Source organism: Perca fluviatilis, chromosome 19, assembly GCF_010015445.1.
Source record: "Perca fluviatilis chromosome 19, GENO_Pfluv_1.0, whole genome shotgun sequence".
Lineage (NCBI taxonomy): Eukaryota > Metazoa > Chordata > Actinopteri > Perciformes > Percidae > Perca > Perca fluviatilis.
This window is the reverse complement of record NC_053130.1, coordinates 3098176-3121697: the sequence shown is the minus strand read 5'-3', so window position 1 is coordinate 3121697 and position 23522 is coordinate 3098176. Positions and strand designations below refer to the sequence as shown.

The window sequence follows — 23522 nt, the reverse complement described above, 5'->3', positions numbered from 1 at the left end:
CCTGAGAGGGGGGATTGTCAGTACCCGATCCGTTCCACCGGCACGATCCGTTCTGCGCATGTGCAAGATGACACGTATGCCATGACGTATGCGCAGATGATAATACCGTTTTACGACCTGCCTGATCTGTTCCACGCTAGCCTCCACCCGGGATAGCTAACAGCTAATTCGGCTAACCGCTAGCCGACAGCCTTCAGTCTAAAATACCGCATGCGCAGAATGGATCGTGCAGGCAGAACGGACAGCTAGATTCAGTCTAAAATAACGTTAGGTCAAACATAATGGGAGAAGCAGCTACAGCTAAATTAAGACTTTACAGTAATAACAATAAAGACAAGTAGTGAGTGATTGTATTTTAAATGAGCACAAGTAGAACTGACATAACAGCTGTTATATATGTTAACGTTTATTTTCAAGTTTTATTTTGAGGGTCTTTTAAAGTTGACATGCTGTCTCAGCTAGCGGTTAGCCAAATTAGCTGTTAGCTAAACTAACGTTAGCTTAACTGTGGAGGTTAATGGCAGACCGCTACAATCAGCTAGCGGTTAGCCAAATTAACCGTTAGCTAAACTAACGTTAGCTACCCGGTGGAGGCTAACGGCAGACCGCTATAATCACCTAGCGGTTAGCCAAATTAACCGTTAGCTAAACTAACGTTAGCTACCCGGTGGAGGCTAACGGCAGACCGCTATAATCACCTAGCGGCCCGCCGAATTAGCTATTAGCTGAACTAACGTTAGCTAGCGTGGGAACAGATTGGGTAGTGTCGTAAATCCTCGTACCACAGCGCATGCGTGAACATCTTGCGCATGCGCAGAACGGATCGTGCCGGTGGAACGGATCGGGTACTGACAGAGATCTCTGTATTGTGGGTCTGGAAAAAAGCCTCAGATGACGCAAAATGACGATTTTTGCGTCATCTGAGGCTTTTTTACCCAGAGGCAAAAGACTACAGCCTGTATTAGGAGCCACTTCCGCATAGACCAAAGGGGGCTTGGACTGTCGGCTTTTTCCGGAGATTGCCGAGGAAAAAACGAGCGTCAGCCATCTTGAATCCTCGCTTAGCTTCTCGGCAGGAGCAGAAACTGTTCGTCCTGACGGAAATTTTAGAACAACAATTATGTAAGGGTTAATGCCCGACGAGGTGTCCACTGTCAGGTATTAATGGACGACGGCGAGGCGTGAACCGGCGTAACCAGGGAAACGGAGTTATTGTTTGGATAAACTTTAGATTTCGATTGTAAAACTAATTAAAATATGAACTAATGTTTTAACAATATGTTATTTGGCAAGTGACCATGGTATTAAAGCGGGTTAATGCCCTTACAACCCTTACATAACAGACCGCTGCTAAGGATAACACACCGTTGCCATGCATAGCAGAGCGTTGCCATGGACACAGTTCTGTTCCCTCTGGAGCTATCAATCAACCCGCTGAAAGAAGTCCGGATAATGTATCAGCTGTGGCCAAAAAAAAGCATGTTTTAAATGTGTAACACCACTTGAGCCACGGTGAAACGTTTTTTCGTGTATATGGTTGAAATGACAATAAAACACACTTGTTGAGTTGATCGTCTCACTGTCTGTCTGCAAAGGGTAGGCGTGACTTGGGAATAGACGCTAAAGCTGCGAAGCAAGTGCATTCTGGGATTTGGTGTCTTTCATCCACATGAGCCAAAAACACATTTTCTGGCTTTTCTCGGCCTAGAAGCCACCAATTTCTAAAAAAAAAATCACATTTCTACTACATAAGTGACCCAATTTAAATATATATTCATCTTTCCAATGGTGAAATATTCCTTTAAAGGAATAGCGTGTTATCTGTACACATTTTCAACTGCTGTATGTCTACGTTGTGTACAGCTGACTGCAGACTGCAAGGTCTTTCTAAAGCCACGTGGCGTGTGGGGGTTGGGTTGAAAAGAAAAAAAAATCCTGTGTCTTATTTTCGTCAATTCACACGCCATCGCAAGGTAACGTAAGTCAACGGACGCCAAACAGCGTCGATAAACACGCAAAATAGCGAGTATGCGTCTTTATAACACTCAAATCATGGCATGTGAATTGACGTGTCATACATGCGCCACTTCATGAGATCAGTCTGCATTTGAATAGGCTAACATTTTTAACCTTTAGACAACGTGACATCATGACTTCGCGTTTAAACATACACGCCACTTTCTAAAGCCAAGTGGCGTGTTATCTGTACGCAGACATAATTGCTTTTCGGACAGTTGGGTTTGGGAAAAGAAAAACAGGGTTGGTTGGGTTTAGGAAAAGAAGAAAGCGACACAATCCCCGGTCTCCTGAAAGTCCTTCGATGTTTGACCCTAGTGTTAATTTTGTCACCTGTTTTTAATTTAGTCTTAGTCTTAGTCTTGTACCAAAAATTGTTGTTAGTCAACAGGGTTCAAAATTAGCACCATCTATCAGCCAAATGCTGGTAAAATATGTAAGTGGCTGGTAGATTTGCTTTACTCACTAGCCAAAAAAACAATGTTAATCTATTGCGTGGCTGGTAAAATTTTAAAATGCGCTAACCATTTGGCTGGTGGACGAAAACGTTAATTTTGAACCCTGTTAGTCAAGTTTTAGTCGACTAAAAGTCTCGTCATTTTAGTCTACTTTTAGTCAAAAGAGAACTCAAGGTATCTTAGTCAACTTTATTCGACTAAAAGTCAAAACATTTTTGTCTTTTTTTAAATAAATTATTTCTGATAACCATTCCAGTCAAATATAATAAATATAATAATAATATTATAATAAATATAATAAAAATATAATAAATTATATAAAGTTATATAAATGTTGAGCCTCTTATTTATTTCACCAGTAAATTTCTGCTAAACGACAAAAACAGCCACTGCATGGGAAAAGGATATTTTACAATAAAATAAATGCAGCATGAAACTGGCGAGGCGTATTTCAAGTGAACGCAACATATGTGTTGTTTTTTCAACGGCAGCTGCAGCTACAGACTGTCATAAGTCTCGTGTTGGAATCCTACACAGTGAAATAGAGACAAACTTTTACACCGTTTAGCTGTCAGCATTGTAACCGTGTTTACTCCAACTGCTAGCTAACGGTAGGCTAACGTTACCTGCTGCTAAGCGTAGTGTTAACTAGCATCCCGTGCAGCGATGTTTCGGTTGACTCTAACGTCCGTTTAGGAGCATCAGAGAGAAGCGCTGGCACCAAAATCTGCGTTGCTATTCGGTCCGGTAGATAACGGTCGTTAGGGCGCCTGTCGGTGCCGTAGCAACGGGTCTCGGTAACAGCTGAATATTCTATCTCATGATGAAAAAGTAGAGACGATTGTAGACGAAAAGGAAGAGATATTTTATCTTAGTTTTTATTTTATGCAAAACATTTTAGTCTCGTCTTTTTTCGTCAACAATAAGTACGCATAATTTAGTCTTAGTCAGCGTTTTTGGACATTGGCGGATCGTCATCGTCTCCTCTTAGTCATGGAAAAAAGGTCGTTGGCGAACATATTTAGTCTCGTCTCGTCTGACGAAATTAACACTATTTGACCCTACCCCAACCAATCTCCCTATGCGGGTTTTAGGGCTTTCATACTACTCGCTACGGGCGTAAATTGACACGCAATCGCAAGGTACTGTAAGTCAATGGAGGCCAAACGGCGTTGATAAACACGCTAAAAAGCGTACATACATAATAATGTATCTGCTAATTTGCATAAATACCACAACATGGTTATATAGACATTGGATATATCCATCCATCCATCTTCGTCCGCTTATCCGTTAGCGGGTTGGCGGGGGAGCAGCTCCAGCAGGGGACCCCAAACTTCCCTTTCCCGAGCAACATTAACCAGCTCCGACTGGGGATCCGAGGCGTTCCCAGGCCAGGTTGGAGATATAATCCCTCCACCTAGTCCTGGGTCTTCCCCGAGGCCTCCTCCCAGCTGGACGTGCCTGGAACACCTCCCTGGGGAGGCCCCAGGGGCATCCTCACCAGACCCGAACCACCTCAACTGGCTCCTTTCGGCAAAGGAGCAGCGGCTCTCCGAGCTCCTCACGGAGCTGAGTCTCCATTCTAAGGGAGACGCCAGCCACCCTCCTGAGGAAACCCATTTTGCCGCTTGCACCCTGGATCTCGTTCTTCGGTCATGACCCAGCCTTCATGACCATAGTGGGGTAGAACGAAACTGACCGGTAGATCGAGAGCTTTGCCTTCTGGCTCAGCTCTCTTTTCGTCACAACGGTGCGATAGATGGAATGTAATACCGCACCCGCTCGCCGATTCTCCTCATCCCAACCGCTTCACACTCGGCGGAACCGATCCAGTGAGTGCTGAAGGTCGCGAGGCCGATGATGCCATCAGGACCACATCATCTGCAAAAGCAGCGATGAGATCCCCAGCCCACCGAACTGCAACCCTCCCCACCCGACTTCACACCGATATCCTGTCCATAAATATTACAAACAGGATTGGTGACAAAGCGCCAGCCCTGGCGGAGGCCAACCCTCACCTGAAACGAGTCCGACTTACTGCGAGAACCCGGACACAGCTCTCACTTTGGCGTACAGAAATGGATGGCCCTGAGTAAAGACCCCCTCACCCCATACTCCGCAGCACCTCCCACAGTATCTCCCGGGGACCCGGTCATACGCCTTCTCCAAATCCACAAAACACATGTAGACCGGTTGGGCATACTCCCAGGCCCCGTCCAGGATCCTGCGAGTGAAGAGCTGGTCCGTTGTTCCACGACCAGGGCCGAATCGCGATTGTTCCTCCTCAACCTGAGGTTCGACTATCGGCCGAACCCTCCTTTCCAGCACCTTGGAGTAGACTTTTACCAGGGAGGCTGAGAAGTGTGATACCCCTGTAATTGGCACACACCCTCTGGTCCCCTTTTAAAAGGGGGAACCACCACCCCAGTCTGCCACTCCTTTGGCACTGTTCCAGACTTCCACGCATGTTGAAGAGACGTGTCAACCAGGACAGCCCCTCCACACCCAGAGCCTTGAGCATTTCTGGACGGATCTCATCAATCCCCAATTGGATATAGCCAGGTGAAAATGTCTTGTAGAATCTTGTTGACATCTTACAGTAAAAGACTATAGAGGTAAACAAATGTCACCATAATAGCAGCACGGTAGCTCAGTGGTTAGCACTTCTGCCTCACAGCAAGAAGGTTCTGGTTTCAGGTCCAGGTCGTTCCAGGCCTTTCTGTGTGGAGTTTGCATGTCCTCCCCTTGCTTGCGTGGGGTTCCTCTGGATGCTCCGGTTTCTTCCCACCATAAAGACATGTATGCTAGGCAACTAGGACTACAGTTGAAAATTAGCCGACTGGCTAACACTCAGAATATGTTCATTAATGTGCATTGTCCTAATCAAATAAATAAACAAACATACATAAGGGGCAGAGAGTCAATCATTTATTCAACTGTCACTAAATTTCTCCTACATGGATTATTCAACCTACATTAATAAAACATACCTGGTGATCCACTACAATTTAGTGGGATCATCTGGTAACGTTACGAGGCAGAGAGCCAGCCGCTAAATGAGTCAAATTAACTTCATGCTTTAACCAGACAGAGCACGTTGCTATCGCCACGAGTGACAGCTTTCTTTTGGCTCGTTTTCCGTGTGGCGAGGGGGTAACATTAAGGCGGAGTTAGCAAGCTAACATTAGCCAACTAACACTGCTGCATCAGTTAGAGAGAAGGAGCTGAGCAGCGGGCTGGGTCTAACGTTAGCCGTCCACTGACCCACTGCTGCTGGGTCTAACGTTAGCCGTCCACTGACCCACTGCTGCTGGGTCTAACGTTAGCCATCCACTGACCCACTGCTGCTGGGTCTAACGTTAGCCGTCCACTGACCCACTGCTGCTGGGTCTAACGTTAGCCGGTCCACTGACCCACTGCTGCTGGGTCTAACGTTAGCCATCCACTGACCCACTGCTGCTGGGTCTAACGTTAGCATTCTGCTGTCCCACTGCTGCTGGGTCTAACGTTAGCGGTCTACTGACCCACTGCTGCTGGGTCTAACCTTAGCGGTCCACTGACCCACTGCTGCTGGGTCTAACGTTAGCGCTGACCCACTGCTGCTGGGTCTAACGTTAGCCGTCCACTGACCCACTGCTGCTGGGTCTAACGTTAGCGGTACCCTGACCCACTACTGCTGGGTCTAACGTTAGCGCTGACCCACTGCTGCTGGGTCTAACGTTAGCGCTCTGCTGTCCCACTGCTGCTGGGTCTAACGTTAGCGGTCTGCTGACCCACTGCTGCTGGGTCTAACGTTAGCGGTCTACTGTCCCACTGCCGCTAGGTCTAACTGTCCCTCCTCACTCCCTGTGCCCCCGAGAACCTCTCCTGAGCTGCGTCGGTAGTGTTGTTGTTTGTTGTGTACCAATCAAATGTCCACGGGAAACAGTTCAATGGCCTTTCTATCCAGTTTATTTCCACGAGAAAAATATTTCTCGTTGTGTGCGTTTCAGTGTTCCCTGCAGATGTTCCCCCTGAGCCGAGCTCCAGTCCGGACCAGAAGAACCCAGCGCCGGAAGAGGCCGATGTCTCCGAGACCGAAGATGACGCAGAGAAACCTCCGTCGTCACAGCTCCGTCCGAGCCAAACTGACGAGAGCGGAGAGGCCGAGCCTCAACAGATGGAAACAGAAGCTGACGGAGAGGACTGTGGAGGATCAGAAGCAGACCCACACAGTCATATATCATCATCACCACCTATCACAGGAGAGAAACCGTTGGGTTGCAGTGTGTGTGAGAAAAGATTTAGCTACAAGAGCCATCTGCAAAAACACGTGAGATTCCACACAGGAGAGAAACCATTCGGGTGCAATGTTTGTCAACAAAGATTTAGTGTCAAGACCAATATGCAAGAGCACATGAAAGTTCACACGGGAGAGAAGCCGTTTCGTTGTCGTGTTTGTAGGACAAGTTTTAGCCAACGGGCCAGCCTGAAGAGACACACGAGAGTTCACACAAGAGAGAAACCGTTTGGCTGCTGTGTTTGTTGGAGAAGATTCAGCCAGAAGTCCAATATGAATAGACACGTGATCCTCATACATGGACAGACACCATAAGCAGCATAAACCACATGAAGAATGTGCATTAAAGTGTGTAACTTGTCATTATTAAAATATGAAGAAAAAAACATATTTTGGGTCTGAGCTCTGATTGATAGGAGATTAAAGACGGAGTCAAACTGTGATGTGGAAATGAGTTTTATTTTTCATTGTGTACAGTGATGCACTGTTTTTAATATACGTACAGCACAAACAGTGATTGTTCATTTAATGCCCATCAGGGTTCAACAATAAGGCCATGTTCTCTTCTCTAGAAGCTGCCAGCAACTGTTTTACATTATAATCCTGAGGAGTAAACTGTGTTTTCAAAAAAGTCCTGAGCGCTTCTTCATCGTCTTTTTGAAGTTGAAAAAATATCAACTTTTCTGACAGCCGACCAATGACAAGTGGAGTAGCCAGATGCAAGTCTTTTTTTTGCAGGATGGTAAGGGAAGACTCATCCCTGATTGGCTCGCCCTGATATCCTTACCCTAACCATAACCAATCCCACTCCTCTTGCCTAAACATAACCCTCCTCTTGCCTAAACCTAACCAACCCAACCAGAGCAGGCTAGCCATGCAGGGATGAGTTCCCTAATGAATATTAATGAGTCTTCTCCTACCATCCTGCAAAAAAAAAATTATATTCGCAGCCAGAGCTGTTGTTTCCATAACAACAAGGAAAAATGGAGTCGGAGCACTGCGAGTTACGATATGACCGGGTGCTTCGTGTACAGGGAACTCACTCCACCACTTTGTTTTATCTAATGTTAGCAGCACCGTTCTCTCTCTCTGTTCTTTCTCTAGCTCGCTCCACCACTTTGTTTTATCTAATGTTAGCAGCACCGTTCTCTCTCTCTGTTCTTTCTCTAGCTCGCTCCTCCACTTTGTTTTATCTAATGTTAGCAGCACCGTTCTCTCTCTCTGTTCTTTCTCTAGCTCGCTCCACCACTTTGTTTTATCTAAAAGAAGTAGGTTGTGTTCGAAATTGCATACTCTGCACTACATACTACTACTGACGTGTACGCAATCGTTCAACGAACTTTTGTGTACATAAACAGTAGTGTGTATCTTTTTGGACGCACTAAGCTATCATTTTAAACGTCACTTTGTGAGAGCCTCCTCTCCACTTGGCGACGCGTAACCATGGTAACTCCTGCCGACCTCAGCCGTATAGTTGCATGGCCAGTCGCAGGTGACTAAATCACTGATTTTTTTATTACGTAGAAATATAAATGAAAGCGTTACAGAGCTCCCTTGGTTTCTGTCCGTTTGTCTGTAATGAACATTTTAGTTACTACCACATTGCATTGTGGGATACTTATGCCAGCGTAATGTCCAGTGTTCGCATTCACGTACTTTTGGTTTCATACTAAGATTTCGGACACACGTAGAAATCTCAGATGCTGTTTTAGCCTAGGCTGCTAAATAACATGTTAGTATGGAACTTCGGACGCAACTGTACAACTGATAAAAGTGGATTATTTTTCAAAGGAACGTCTTCTTTCAGAAAGGAAATGCTGGAGTGATATGATAAGAGCAAGCAGCATTTAGCTTTCTGTATATGGGGCAGACTTTGAGCAAGTAGAACTAAAAGACAAAACCTTAACGCTGAACCCTGCCCATAATCTCATCACAGCGTTGTAAGAGTTTCCATGAACATGAGTTCAGGTAGCTGCCAGTGTGAAGAGAAATCATCCGTTATGTATTTAAGGGGAGACATTAAAGGTGAATAAAGGAGTTTTAACTAACAGATATCAGCATGAAACTTAAAGGTGCAGTAGGTAAGCCTTATAAAACTAACTTTCTGTCATATTTGCTGAAACTGACCCTATGTTCCAGTAGAGCTACATGAAACAGGTAATTAAAAACAAAATCCAGCTCCTCTGGCACCACCTACAGCTTGTAGTACGATTTGCAAAAATCCACCACTCCCTGTTCAGATGCACCAATCAGGGCAAAGGTGTGGGGGCTGTCTAACTGCGTGTCAATCACTGATCACGCACACGCATTTCATAGCATCCTCCCCTCCCCCTTCCCCACAAGCTGCAGATAGGTTTCTCCCTTGTGGGGTGGAGGGGCTTAGGAGACCGTTTTGGGCTTTACCAGAAAGGGGGGACAGACTGAGAAGTTGCTGATGTTCAAATTTTTTGGCTAAGTCCTGGATCTTCGCAATCGTACCTACGGCACCTTTAAATGCTGACATTAAGACAATTGTTTTTTGTATTGTAAGTTCTTGGAAATCATCTGAAGGAAATCAACTGTTTTAGAACATTGCAGGAAAAGTTGACGCTTCTGGGACGCACCATAACGCGATTGGTGGAATAACAAGCATTGACTTAAAGGAACACGCCAACTTATTGGGAATTTACCTTATTCACTGTAACCCCCAGAGTTAGACTAGTCCATACATACCCTTCTCATCTCTGTGCGTGCTGTAACGCTGTCTGACGGCTCCAGCATTAGCTTAGCCCAGCACAGATCCTGCAGGTAACTGGTTCCAACTAGCCTAGCTTAGCACAGATCCTGCAGGTAACTGGTTCCAACTAGCCTACTGCTCCGAATAAGTGACAAAAGTGACAAAATAACACCAACATGTTCCTGTTTACATGTTGTGATTTGTAGAGTCACAGCGTGTACAAAAAACAACGTAACATGAGACACAGCCATCTTCTAACAGTAAACAAACCGGGAACTATATTCTCAGACAGGCTTCCTGCGAACATATCACTCCGCCCAAGTACTATATTCTTCCGCCTGAGAATATAGTTCCCGGTTTGTTTACGGTTAGAAGATGGCTGTGTTCATATTACGTTGTATTGTACACGCTGTGACTAAAATCACAACATGTAAATATGGGGCATGTTAGTGTTATTTTGTCACTTTATTCGGAGTGGTAGGCTGGTTGGCGCTACCAGTAATACTGGCAAACCAGTTAATTGCAGGGATCTGTGATGGGCTGATACCGCTGGAGCCGTCAGACAGCTTTACATGCGCGCGAAGGGTTGTTCTCTGGGGTTACGGTATAATAATAATTCGGCGTGTTCCTTTAAATGGCCGCGATTGCTCGTGGGGGTCATGGCGCATCTGGAACGCAGCGCAGACCTGCCCGCTGGAAAATAGGGATTATGCCAGGATCAGACTACACGATTTTGTTGTATTTCACAACAGTCACTATCTCAAACTAGACAGACATATTGCCAAAAATGTTGCTGTATCTTGGACAGAAGAGTGGCAATACAAGTATGACACCGACTGGCCCCCCCAGACCGATTATTGCGTGCTGTCATGTCAGATCACGCGCGAGTTCAAAGGTGGATGCTTAGGTGGAGCAGCAGCCTCTCAAAAACTCACGAAAATCTTTTAAACTGACCGTTGTCAATCTGAAATAAATACAGCTTCAGCAACTGCATGGCCTATTTCTCGTTTAAAATGTTTATAGAATCACGTTTCGGTGAACGATTTTCATAAAAATAAGAGACTGGTTTTCAAGCCTCCATTATGGTCCGTTTTAAAATCCGGGAACCCCACGTGCAGCGTTCGTCCAATCAGGTGCAGCCATCGTGGTTGTAGGAGGGGGACAGTGTTTAATTTTTTGTCATTGGTCAACGTGAAGAGCAACTGATAGCCTATACGGGCACTGTGTGCATCTTTCCTCCAACAGACAGCAGCCGTAGCATCTCTACTTTTTCACCATGTTTACATATGTGCACCAGAGAGGCAGAGAGAGCTCTCTCTTCCTATTGGTCAATGTCAAGAAACACGTGGTAGAACATGTCACACTAGGCATGCTTGACATTCTCTGTCGTGGTGCTGAAGCGTCTGTCTGTCGGGTCAAAATTGGGCTGAATTCGTGTAGTCTGAGCCTGGCATTAGAGTCAAAGGATCTTACAGAGGGGAACTACTACTGACAGTGCAGCTGGTAGTTGAGTTTGTCTCCCAGCCTGGTTCCTGCCAGGTGTTTGTTGAAGGCTTCGTCCATCTCTCGGCTCTGTTCTGGTGTGAAGTGGTTCCTCCAGTCCCCGACCTCGCCTGCTCGGAAACAAAAATATCACGCAGTTAAACCCTCTGATTACAGGAGACATTTTAGTTATTTATGTCATTGTATCATTGTTTGTCCTCTCTCCTCTCTCTTTCCATCTGTGTGCATTTGTGTCCTTGTAATGCTTGTTAATAACTAAGCTCCAGGGAGCTTATATTATTCCTTATGTTTTCTAGCCTCGCAGATTTCCTTGGATTGTGGTGGCACCTGGATTGTGGTTGCAGCTGCTGCCCTGGTCCTGCTCTGCGCCCTGCTATGCCCTACACTGCTGCTACTATTATTTCTAGTCATAGTTCTGTTATCTTTATTGGTACTATAATTGCCACTGTTCATCATACCAACTGCTGTAATTATTTTATGTCTCCATGTCAGTATATCTGTATCTGTGTCTGTATTTCTGTATCAGTGTCTCTGTATATCTGTTTATCAGTATATCTGTATCAGTGTCTCTGCATATCAGCATATCTGTATCAGTGTCTCTGTATCTCTGTATCTGTATCAGTGTCTCTGTATATCTGTATATCAGTATTTCTGTATCAGTGTCTCTGTATATCTGTATATCAGTATATTTGTATCAGTGTCTCTGTATTTCTGTATCTGTATCAGTGTCTCTCTATTTCTGTATATCAGTATATCTGTATCAGTGTCTCTGTATCTGTATCTGTATCAGTGTCTCTGTATATCTGTATATCAGTGTATCTGTATCAGTGTCTCTGTATTTCTGTATCTGTATCAGTGTCTCTCTATTTCTGTATATCAGTATATCTGTATCAGTGTCTCTGTATATCTGTATCAGTGTCTCTGTATTTCTGTATATCTGTATCAGTGTCTCTGTATATCTGTATATCTGTATCAGTGTCTCTGTATATCTGTATCAGTGTCTCTGTATTTCTGTATATCTGTATCAGTGTCTCTGTATATCTGTATCAGTGTCTCTGTATATCTGTATCAGTGTCTCTGTATATCTGTATATCTGTATCAGTGTCTCTGCGTCCCAACTGGCATCGGCAGATGGCCGCCCACCAAGAGCTCGGGTCTTTCCGAGGTGTCTGCCTGTTTAAAGGAAGTTTTTCCACACCACTGTCGCACCAAATGCTTGCTCTTGGGGGGAATTGTTGGGTCTTTGTATATTATAGAGTGTGGTCTAGACCCACTCTATCTGTAAAGTGTCCTGAGATAACTCCTGTTGTGATTTGACACTATGAATAACATTTTATATTTGTATTAACATTAATTTGTTGTAGCGTTTTGTTTTTTTTACCTTGCATTCCTGACTGTAGATACATTTTCCCATCTGGGATAATAAAGTGACTGAACTGATTGTTTCTTGAATTTCTTATTAAAGCCTCAAAATGATTGAAAAAAAGTTTGTTTCATTCTGTATCTGCACCACAGAAGATTGATATAAATCTCATGTTTTATGATATATAGTTCCAGCACTTCAGGTAGCCTGCCAGGATAAAGAGATTGTATATGTTTATATGTTATCTGTCTCTCTTTCTTTCTGTTTGCTAACTGATTAAACAATATGAGATACAATGTGTGACTTATTGAGTTTGAGAAATGTTGGAAGATGCATTTAATACATTTGAAAAGACCACTGCTGTCAGTTTTTATGCTATGCTAGGCTAAGCTAACCCTGCCTCCAGCTCTGTACTTTATAGTTACAATCTCGAAAGTCTGTTTCGCTCTGATTGGCGGCTCCCGTAGCGATAAGCGGTAATTGCATGTGTTTTTCTGAAGTTTTATCGACTGTAGTCATCGCTCTTTTCTTTGTTTGCTTAGCCGTAGTAACCGTTTACGCACAGCGCTAACAGAGACCAGAAAAAAAACACACACCATAGCCTGTAAAAATATGAAGGATTGAAAGCACCTTTTCTGAAGATGACGTTTCCCATAGTACCGAGGGAGTTGTTCTCCTTCATGGCGGTAAAGGTGCTCCGCTCTGCGATCTGCTGCACCTGAGCCTCCGTCAGGCTGAAGCCGAAGAAGGTGGAGATCTGACGCACGCCGTCGCTCAGGTCCTGCAGGACAGGAAGCAGAATCAGAGCCGTTACACACGGACACTTCTACTCAGTGTTGACTGGGACCGGTTGTCTCTCTGGGAGCGTGCCTATTGTTCCCACAACCCTATGGTCCCACATTTATAAGATTTTATTCAGAATTATGCCCTAAGTTCCCACAGTTTGCACATTTATAAGATTTGTTTTCCAAAATTAGGCCCTATGTTCCCACATTTCCTTTTTCATAAATTTGCATCAGATGTTATCCCCCTAACCCTAACCCTAAAAAATGTTGTGGGAGGATAGGGCTTAAATTGAAGGGAAATGTAGGAACACAAGACCTAATTTTGAAAATGTCCTAAATGAATAATGTAAATAAATTTAAAAAAAAAAAAAAAAAATATGATAAGAAAAAAAAAAAAAAAAAAAAAACATAGAGATGTGGGAACATAGGGCTGTGGGAACATAGGGCTGTGGGAACATAGGGCTGTGAGAACATAGGGCTGTGAGAACATAGGGCTGTGAGAACATAGGGCTGTGGGGAACATAGGGCTGTGGGAACATAGGCGGGCTGTGGGAACATAGGGCTGTGGAAACATAGGGCTGTGGGAACATAGGGCGTGGGAGAACATAGGGGCTGTGGGAACATAGGGCTGCGGGAACATGGGGCTGTGGAACATAGGGCTGGGCTGTGGAACATAGAGCTGTGGGACCATAGGGCTGTGAGAACATAGGGCTGTGAGAACATAGGGCTGTGGGAACATAGGGCTGTGGGTACATAGGGCTGTGGGAACATAGGGCTGTGAGAACATAGAGCTGTGAGAACATAGGGCTGTGGGAACATAGGGCTGTGGGAGAATAAGGGCTGTGGGAACATAGGGCTGTGGGAACATAGGGCTGTGGGAACATAGGGCTGTGGGAACATAGGGCTGTGAGAACATAGGGCTGTGGGAACATAGGGCTGTGGGAACATAGGGCTGGGCTGTGGGAACATAGGGCTGTGAGAACATAGGGCTGTGAGAACATAGGGCTGTGAGAACATAGGGCTGTGGGAACATAGGGCTGTGGGAACATAGGGCTGGGCTGTGGGAACATAGGGCTGTGGGAACATAGGGCTGTGAGAACATAGGGCTGTGAGAACATAGGGCTGTGAGAACATAGGGCTGTGAGAACATAGGGCTGTGGGACCATAGGGCCTAATTTTAAGAAAAATCTTAGAAATGTGGGAACTCAACTCTCTCCAGCCGGGGGAATCAAACTCAATTTCACAAAGGGCCACACTGGAAAATGAGAATAACATCAGGGGCCAGACATGTACACTTTATTGACATGATTTTTAATATATTTGACTATATAATTGCATGTCTTATATAGTCTTTTTCACATACAATTTGGTCCACATAAAGTCCTAAGAGCATCAGCAAAAAAAGTTCCTTAGTCATCATAGAATTGAGCAAAAACATGCATTCTGATTACATTTTCAAAAGGAGGCCTGAATATGCAGAATTGTACAGGAATTTCTGACTCTCAAAGTCGGCAAATCTGTCATGGTTTTGGGTTTGGGTTCTGTTGGTTTTGAGGTTCTGTTCTTGTTTCCTATTTTGTTGTGTATTTGTTCTGTTTTCTGTTGTAGCCTGTTTCCTCCCCTGTCTTGTCCAGCTGTAGTTCCTGTCTTGTTTTCCCGTGTGTCTGTATGTTCTGTTTCCTGTTTTATTGTCTGTGTTTCTGTCTTGTCTGATGTACTTCCTGTGTTTCCCTCCCTTGTGATTGCCCTAATGTGTTTCACCTGTTTGCCCTGCCTAGTGTCACCTGTCCCTTGTTAGTCCTCGTTACCTGGTTTATTTAGTCTCTGTGTTGTCTTGGGGTCCGTTCCAGGTAGGAGGTTTAACAAACTCTGAGTCTAACCCTGATGTCTGAGTTGATTTAACCTGAGATGGGAAACTCGGTTTTCAGTTCCAGAACAGCTGATATGAGTTGGTTCAATCAACTTGGAGTATGTTCACTCAGGGTTACGAGCGTGCACAAAAGGCAGTATGAATGGAGCCATGATTCTACGATTCACCATGGTAACAACCACAAACAAACCGGTCGGCGGAAATACTCATGCGCACAAACAGCGAGTTTGAACATGTGTTTCGTTAAAAAAGCAAGACAGCGGCTGCTGCTGCAAAAGAGAGAGAATTGGTGTGGGAGAAAATGCTGCTGTTCGAGTCAATGCGTAGCTACATTCACAGTGTATTAATTTCATATTTAATCACAGTTAACTTATAATATTACTGGTGAAAACTGGAATTGTATTAGGCCTACACCTATAATTTCATTTAGGTGCAATCCTGCGTGCGAAAAGTAAACTATACTATTACCATTCTGAGGCTGCAGCACCATGATCATTAACAGAACTATAATGTATAATGATGTATTTCTTTTTAATGGCTCTACTGTCCAGGGAACACTACAAAAAAGTTTAAAAACGTTTCAGAGCCGAGTCACACTTTTCTGTTTGCTCTGCATACAGTGCGCTAAGGCCCTACTATTAGCCTACAGTATGATCCGCTCGCTGTTGTTAAGAAAACTGCTGTTTGCAAAAAACGTATGCGATACAAAGAATCTGCTGGGATGTTAAAGCCTGTCCACGATGGTTGATGTTAGTGATATGAGGGCGGATAAGGTATCTACATATCTAATGGACTGTGATAAAAAATACCTCTCAAATCAGTTATGTGGAAATGAAAATACATCTATAGTCGGGATTCAATACCGACGTAAACTCTCTGTGAATTAATACAGCTTTTTCATCAATGGGATCATCGACAAAAGGACGTGACATGTTTGAGAAAAAAACGTTTTATAATCTGCCAAATATAAACCAATACGTTTTTTTATTCATGCTGATAAAACTGCATTAAAATGCGCCTGATACAGACTGAATGAATGAGGAAATGAGTTTCTCCTCCTGACTGAGAGAAACTCGAGGTTTCTTCAAGAAAACCCTGCTGGCGACCAGGTTAGGTTCACAGACTCAGTTACCATAGTAACTGACTCCGAGGTTAAGTTACCTCTCTTTCTGGAACGGAAAACCCAGAGTTTCCCTCATCTCAGGGTTAACCAACTCAGAGTTTTCACTAAACCTGCTTTCTGGAACGGGCCTTTGGTCTGGTGTCGGATCATTTTATTCTGTTGGTTACCTTCTTTGTGCTGTCGTGGATTGTGTTTCTTTTGTTTGTTCCTGCCTGGCTGCTTGTATGAGGACTTTGTGTAAGACTCTTTTGTTAAATAAATAACCTCTTAACTGCATTTGGGTCCAAGCCTTTCCTGAAACCGTGACAAAATCTGCCAAATTTGGCTTTGAGTGACTCGTGATTGCAGTTTGCAAACATTTTCCCATCTTTTTGGCTTGGCGGACAACAAGGTGGGCCAACATTTATTGTGAACCTAAATTGATTTGCGGGCCGGATCAAAATTTGCAAGGGTCTGTATTTGGCCCGCGGGCCTTGAGTTTGACATGTGCTCTACAGAATCATTTTTCATAGAAATGAACTGATGAAGTGACTTTTGAACATGAAAAAATAATAACTTCATGAATCTTATACAGTTTTTTTAAAGCCATAACTTTCTGTCAGACACACCGAAACAACGAGTGTGTGATGTATACCTGTTTGAGCTCTTCATAGGTGACAATCATGACGTTGGGGTCGTCCATCCTCTTCTCCCAGGCCAAAGCATGATCAAAGTACGACCCCCAGGGAACTACACACACACACACACACACACACACACACACACACACACACACACACACACACACACAGTTTTAATTAAAACTGGGCTAAAGATAAAGTTTTAAACCAAACTGATATCTACATCTTACATGTCTAAATATGGTCATTTTTAGGGCTGGGTTTGAAAAAAAAAAATTGATTTTCCAATTTAAATCAATCTTCATTTGAATGATTCAAAAAATTCTGAGATCGATCTTTCACGATCCATCCCGGAGTTTAACGCAAACACAAAGAAAGCGGAAGCTGAGGCAGCGCCAGAACTATCCGGTAAATCAACCGGTGTCAATCCAGACTTGTCGGTCTAACTCAACTACAATGCCCCACAGAAAGGACCGTCCCCTCACGGTGCTCTGTACCCGGCTCACAGTCCCCTTTTCTCGGCTAAATTTAACTGTAAAGACGGCTAAACTCAACTGACCGGCCGAGAGTCGCCATATCCTATGATATCCTAAGAATTGTTGTGCATACGTTTTCTATACAATAACATAAAAACCTGTTGTAAAAATGCGTTGTTTAAAGGACAATTCCGGCACAAAATGAACCTAGGGGTTTATAACACATGTGTACCGAGGCGATCGTTCTCTGGGACTTGTTTTCATGCTAATGTGTCTCTTGCTTTGATACAAGCTACCGCAAACCGGTGATTAGCTGCTAACGCTAGCTTTTGGGGCAGAGGTTAAATCGCTATTTTATACCACTAACAAGGCTCAAAATAGCACCACACTTCAACAGTAGCATAATGAGGGTCCCTACATGTAAACCGAAGCATTGATAACTTTGTAAGTATGCAGACAGTTTATTAAAAAGATTTTTATAGAAAAGACAGTAGCGTTCATGTTTAAATGCGGGCGCTATCTTGGAAAACAGTCATGACCAGTCGAACCACGAACGCTGTGTTTGAGCTACGTTACTGGTTCCTGGTTGCACGGCGTTCGTCGTTCGACTGGTGGTAGTGGTATAAAATAGCGATTAACCCTCTGCCCTGAAAGCTAGCGTTAGCAGCTAATCACCGGTTAGCGGTAGCTTGTATCAAAGCTAGAGTTAGCAGCTAATCACCGGTTAGCGGTAGCTTGTATCAAAGCTAGAGTTTAGCAGCTAATCACCGGTTAGCGGTAGCTTGTATCAAAGCTAGAGTTTATTCCAACGTCCACCAAGCTGCTGAACTCCAATAGTAAATCCTAGCCCAGCAGAGCAGGGGTGCAGTAAATACACCAGCACTTTTTGCACTTCGCACTTTAATTATTACAGTTAATTCTTAGGATGTTGTGTTGTCTGTGCTGTCATGTGTGTCCTTCTTTTGTGTCTTAGGACGCTGTGCTGATCTCACTTTCATGTTGATTTTATCTTATTGTATTTGTATTTTATTTTATGTTAATTTGAAAATGTTCTTATGTTACATGTTATTTATGTTGTGAAGCAACAGATTGTAGCACTATGTCCAAGATATATGTCCTCTGGGACAATAAAATGTATTATATATTCTATTCTAGACGCATTTGATTAGCATGAAAACATATCCCAAAGAACGATCGACTCGGTACACGTGTTATTAACCCCTAGGTTCATTTTGCGCCAGAAATTGTCCTTTTAAGTTGTGATAACATTTTGTTGCGTGCGTTTTCTCACCATCTCCACTCAGGAAGGTAGAGTAGAAGGATTCCCAGGACTGCATGGTTGGGAGGACCGGGTTGCTGTTGGTGAAATGATAGAAGGAGACCAGCGTGTCTTTAGGGTTCCTGAAGATCACCAGCATCTGTACAACACATGAAAGAAAGAGAGAGACAGAAAAGAATATGGAAAGAAGAAAATCATAAAAGAGAGTTTTAAATGCCTGATAAACTGTTTTCATGCCTGATAAACTGCACCGTAATAGACTTGGTCAGCACACTGGGAAACGCCCACTAAAACGCCATTTCCGTTTATGCCGTGGGGGAAAACATACCATTCGAATTAATGAGCGTAGACCTTGTTAGCGGTTCATCTTTATATTTATATCTTTATATAGCCGGAAAGCTGCTGTGTGGCATTCTGCGCCACAAATAAGTTTAAAAAACATCCTGATCTTAACTTTTCTACACTTAAGATCAAGATCGGTGTTGTCTTGCTGCAGGTTTAAAAACTGAAACTCAGGTTTGATGGGGCTTTTCGGTAACCCCCCAAGATGCCTTCACATCACAACATAACTCCCTGCTATTTTGTGATGTAAAACCCACTCCCACAAAGCCACTGGTGGAAAAATGTTGAGCCTCCAGGGACCTGTAATTCTTCATGTTGCTCCGCAAGTACATTCCTGTGTGATATAGCACATCGCCAAATATAGGCTATCGTTAATGCCACTAACGTCACTGCTACAGTGGAAACTGTAACAGTTACATGGAATTTATTAATTTAACATGCTAAGACATACTAGTCTTTAATAATTCCTTCCCGAAGCTATTTTGCAGAGGCATCGTGCCTCTTTCCGGCCCAAGACAATTGTGATTGGTTTAAAGAAATGCCAATAAACCAGAGCACGTTTTTCTCGCATCCAGGAATGCTGTGTGAACTAGGCAGACCCTCCTCCGCGGCGCTGTGGAGGAAGGTCTGGCAACGGGAGACTAGCTAACGGTTAATGTTAGCTGTCTACTACCTGGATAATCAATCAGGTAAGACAAAAAATGTCGGGAAACGACACCTCTGGCCTTTCCGTTGGGTCCAGTCACTTATAATGTACGGACAAGCCGACCCAACGCGGCTCAGTTTTTTTAAAGGTCCCAACATGGCATGAAAATTTCACTTTATGAGGTTTTTTAACATTAATATGCGTTCCCCCAGCCTGCCTATGGTCCCCCAGTGGCTAGAAATGGTGATAGGTGTAAACCGAGCCCTGGGTATCCTGCTCTGCCTTTGAGAAAATGAAAGCTCAGATGGGACGATCTGGAATCTTCTCCTTATGAGGTCATAAGGAGAAAGGTTACCTCCCCTTTCTCTGCTTTGCCTGCCCAGAGAATTTGGCCCACCCATGAGAGAGAGAGAGACATCATGGCTTTCAAACGAGAAAAGTGGCAGTTGGTCAAGGCCACACCCACACCCTCCACCTTGCCCCCCCCCTCTCCTCCTCAATAGCTACAGACACAGAAATGGCACATCCTAAGGAAAGCTCATTGTGGGACTGGCTCTAGTGGCTGTAATTCTGCACCAAGGCTGAATTTCGGGGGAAAGAGACTTCAGATACAGTATTAGGGGACCACTAAGGTCTATATAAAAGAGACTTCAGATACAGTATTAGGGGACCACTAAGGCCTATATAAAAGAGACTTCAGATACAGTATTAGGGGACCACTAAGGCCTATATAAAAGAGACTTCAGATACAGTATTAGGGGACCACTAAGGCCTATATAAAAGAGACTTCAGATACAGTATTAGGGAACCACTAAGGCCTATATAAAAGAGACTTCAGATACAGTATTATATATATTATATACAGAGCACCATGTCATGTGACCTTTTAATATATCTTGCTCTGTCAAACGCCAAAAGTGTTTTTGAATAGCCATGGGTTCACGCTATGTTATCCGGTCAGGGGGAAAGGATTGTTTTCCCCCACGGCGACTCTGCCCCCAGCTATGACGAGTCACCTACCAGGTGTATGTGATAATAATGCTGTCTGCTTTCTTTCACGGTGTAGACGTTGTGACACTTACTTTAGTTTTCTTTGCACCGAAAGATTTGGGGATGTTGTCAGGGTGCAGGTGAGTCCCCAGTAACCTTGGAGAGGGCGTCTCATCCAGAACCTGAAGAGGGAAATCATCTTTATCTATTATATACTTTTATATGCTGTGTTACGCCCCGAAATGCTATGGGTATCAGGACATAAACATAAACCAGATGTAAAAGGTATTTTGAAGGGATATTTATATTTAATGGGCCAATGGGTGCTGTGGAAATCAACAAAGGGAGATCTTCAAAAGGAAGACTACTACTCCAGCTACTGGAAAACAAAAAGGATGAACCAAATTTCTCTCTAACTTAAAAACTTACTACAAAATACTAGACAAGACAAACCTGTTGAGCGCAAGAGCAATATCAGTTTTGAAACTCAAACCCTGGCCCACTTCCTCACACAAACATACAACAACGAGACAAGCTAATCCGGTCTGACAGCTGCCTTGAACTGCCAGTCAAGCAGCTGGACAAAACGTATTGTCACTAATAGGAGGTAAACTCTGGAATAGATCGCCCCTCCCAATAAGAGAGGGTCCTACATTCAACACTTTTAAAACTCATTTAAAACAGTGGCATCTAGAAAACCAGAGATGCACTCACTTTTAACAGTCACACATTTCTTTACCCATGCACTTTCACTGGTAAATCGAATGCAGTATAGAGGTGGATGGATAACGTCTTTGTCATGTATCATGCATCATTAGGCCCTATGTTCCCACATTTCTAAGATTTTTCTTAAAAATAGGCCCTATGTTCCTACATTTCTAAGATTTTTCTTAAAATTAGGCCCTATGTTCCCACATTTCTAAGATTTTTCTTAAAAATAGGCCCTATGTTCCTACATTTCTAAGATTTTTCTTAAAATTAGGCCCTATGTTCCCACAGCCCAATGGTCCCACATTTCTAAGATTTTTCTTAAAAATAGGCCTTATGTTCCCACATTTCTAAGATTTTTCTTAAAATTAGGCCCTATGTTCCCACATTTCTATGATTTTTCTTGAAAATAGGCCCTATGTTCCCACATTTCTAAAAAACATTTCTTAAAAATAGGCCCTATGTTGCCACATTTCTAAAAATTTTCTTAAAATTAGGCCCTATGTTCCCACATTTCTAAGATTTTTCTTAAAAATTAGGCCCTATGTTCACACATTTCTAAGATTTTTCTTAAAATTAGGGTTTATGTTCCCACATTTCTAAGATTTTTTCTTAAAATTAGGCCCTATGTTCCCCACATTTCATAAGATTTCTTCTTAAAATTGCGCCCTATGTTCCCACATTTCTAAGATTTTTCTTAAAATTAGGCCCTATGTTCCACAATTAATTACGATTTTTCTTAAAATAGGCCCTATGTTGCCACATTTCTAAAAAACATTTCTTAAAAATTAGGCCCTATGTTCCCACATTTCTAAGATTTTCCTTAAAAATATGCCCTGTTCCCACATTTCTAAAACATTTTCTTAAAATTAGGCCCTATGTTCCCACATTTCTAAGATTTTTCTTAAAATTAGGCCCTATGTTCCCACATTTCTAAGATTTTTCTTAAAATTAGGCCCTATGTTCCCACATTTCTAAGATTTTTCTTAAAATTAGGCCCTATGTTCCCACATTTCTAAAAACCTTTTCTTAAAATTAGGCCCTATGTTCCCACATTTCTAAGATTTTTCTTAAATTTAGGCCCTATGTTCCCACATTTCTAAGATTTTTCTTAAAATTAGGCCCCTATGTTCCCACATTTCTAAGATTTTTCTTAAAATTAGGCCCTATGTTCCCACATTTCTAAGATTTTTCTTAAAATTAGGCCCTATGTTCCCACATTTCTAAAATTTTTCTTAAAAATAGGCCCTATGTTCCCACATTTCTAAGATTTTTCTTAAAATTAGGCCCTATGTTCCCACATTTCTAAGATTTTTCTTAAAATTAGGCCCTATGTTCCCACATTTCTAAGATTTTTCTTAAAATTAGGCCCTATGTTCCCACATTTCTAAGATTTTTATTAAAATTAGGCCCTATGTTCCCACAGCCCAATGGTCCCACATTTCTAAGATTTTTCTTAAAAATAGGCCTTATGTTCCCACATTTCTATGATTTTTCTTAAAAATAGGCCCTATGTTCCCACATTTCTAAAAAACATTTCTTAAAAATAGGCCCTATGTTCCCACATTTCTAAGATTTCTCTTAAAATTAGACCCTATGTTCCCACATTTCTAAGATTTTTCAAAAAATTAGGCCCTATGTTCCCACATTTCTATGATTTTTCTTAAAAATAGGCCCTATGTTCCCACATTTCTAAAAAACATTTCTTAAAAATAGGCCCTATGTTCCCACATTTCTAAGATTTTCCTTAAAAATACGCCCTGTTCCCACATTTCTACAACATTTTCTTAAAATTAGGCCCTATGTTCCCACATTTCTAAGATTTCTCTTAAAATTAGACCCTATTTTCCCAGATTTCTAAGATTTTTCTTAGAAATAGGCCCTATTTTCCCACATTTCTAAGATTTTTCTTAAATTTAGGCCCTATGTTCCCACATTTCTAAAAAACATTTCTTAAAATTAGACCCTATGTTCCCACATTTCTAAGATTTTTCTTAAAATTAGGCCCTATGTTCCCACATTTCTAAGATTTCTCTTAAAATTAGACCCTATTTTCCCACATTTCTAAGATTTTTCTTAAAAATAGGCCCTATGTTCCCACATTTCTAAGATTTTTCTTAACATTAGGCCCTATGTTCCCACATTTCTAAGATTTTTCTTAAAAATAGGCCCTATGTTCCCACATTTCTAAGATTTCTCTTAAAATTAGACCCTATGTTCCCACATTTCTAAGATTTTTCTTAAAATTAGGCCCAATGGTCCCACATTTCTAAGATTTTTTTTTATTAAGATTTAAAGAAGATTTTTCTTAAAATTAGGCCCTATGGTCCCACAACCCTATACAT

At 42.7% G+C, this 23522-nt stretch overlaps 1 protein-coding gene across 1 annotated transcript in view; it reads right to left on the bottom strand.

The window, feature by feature from the left end:
• Positions 1-10739: 10739 nt before the first annotated feature.
• Positions 10740-23522, bottom strand: part of LOC120548437 (sulfotransferase 6B1-like) — a 16992-nt gene continuing 4209 nt past the window's right edge. Inside the window, exons 2-6 of the mRNA XM_039784697.1 lie at positions 20562-20674; positions 18504-18630; positions 16751-16845; positions 12969-13119; positions 10740-11085 (exon numbers count right to left, since the gene is read on the bottom strand). Coding sequence (XP_039640631.1) covers positions 10958-11085; positions 12969-13119; positions 16751-16845; positions 18504-18630; positions 20562-20674 — 614 coding nt within the window. The 3' untranslated portion in view covers positions 10740-10957. The remainder of the gene's footprint in view (positions 11086-12968; positions 13120-16750; positions 16846-18503; positions 18631-20561; positions 20675-23522) is intronic.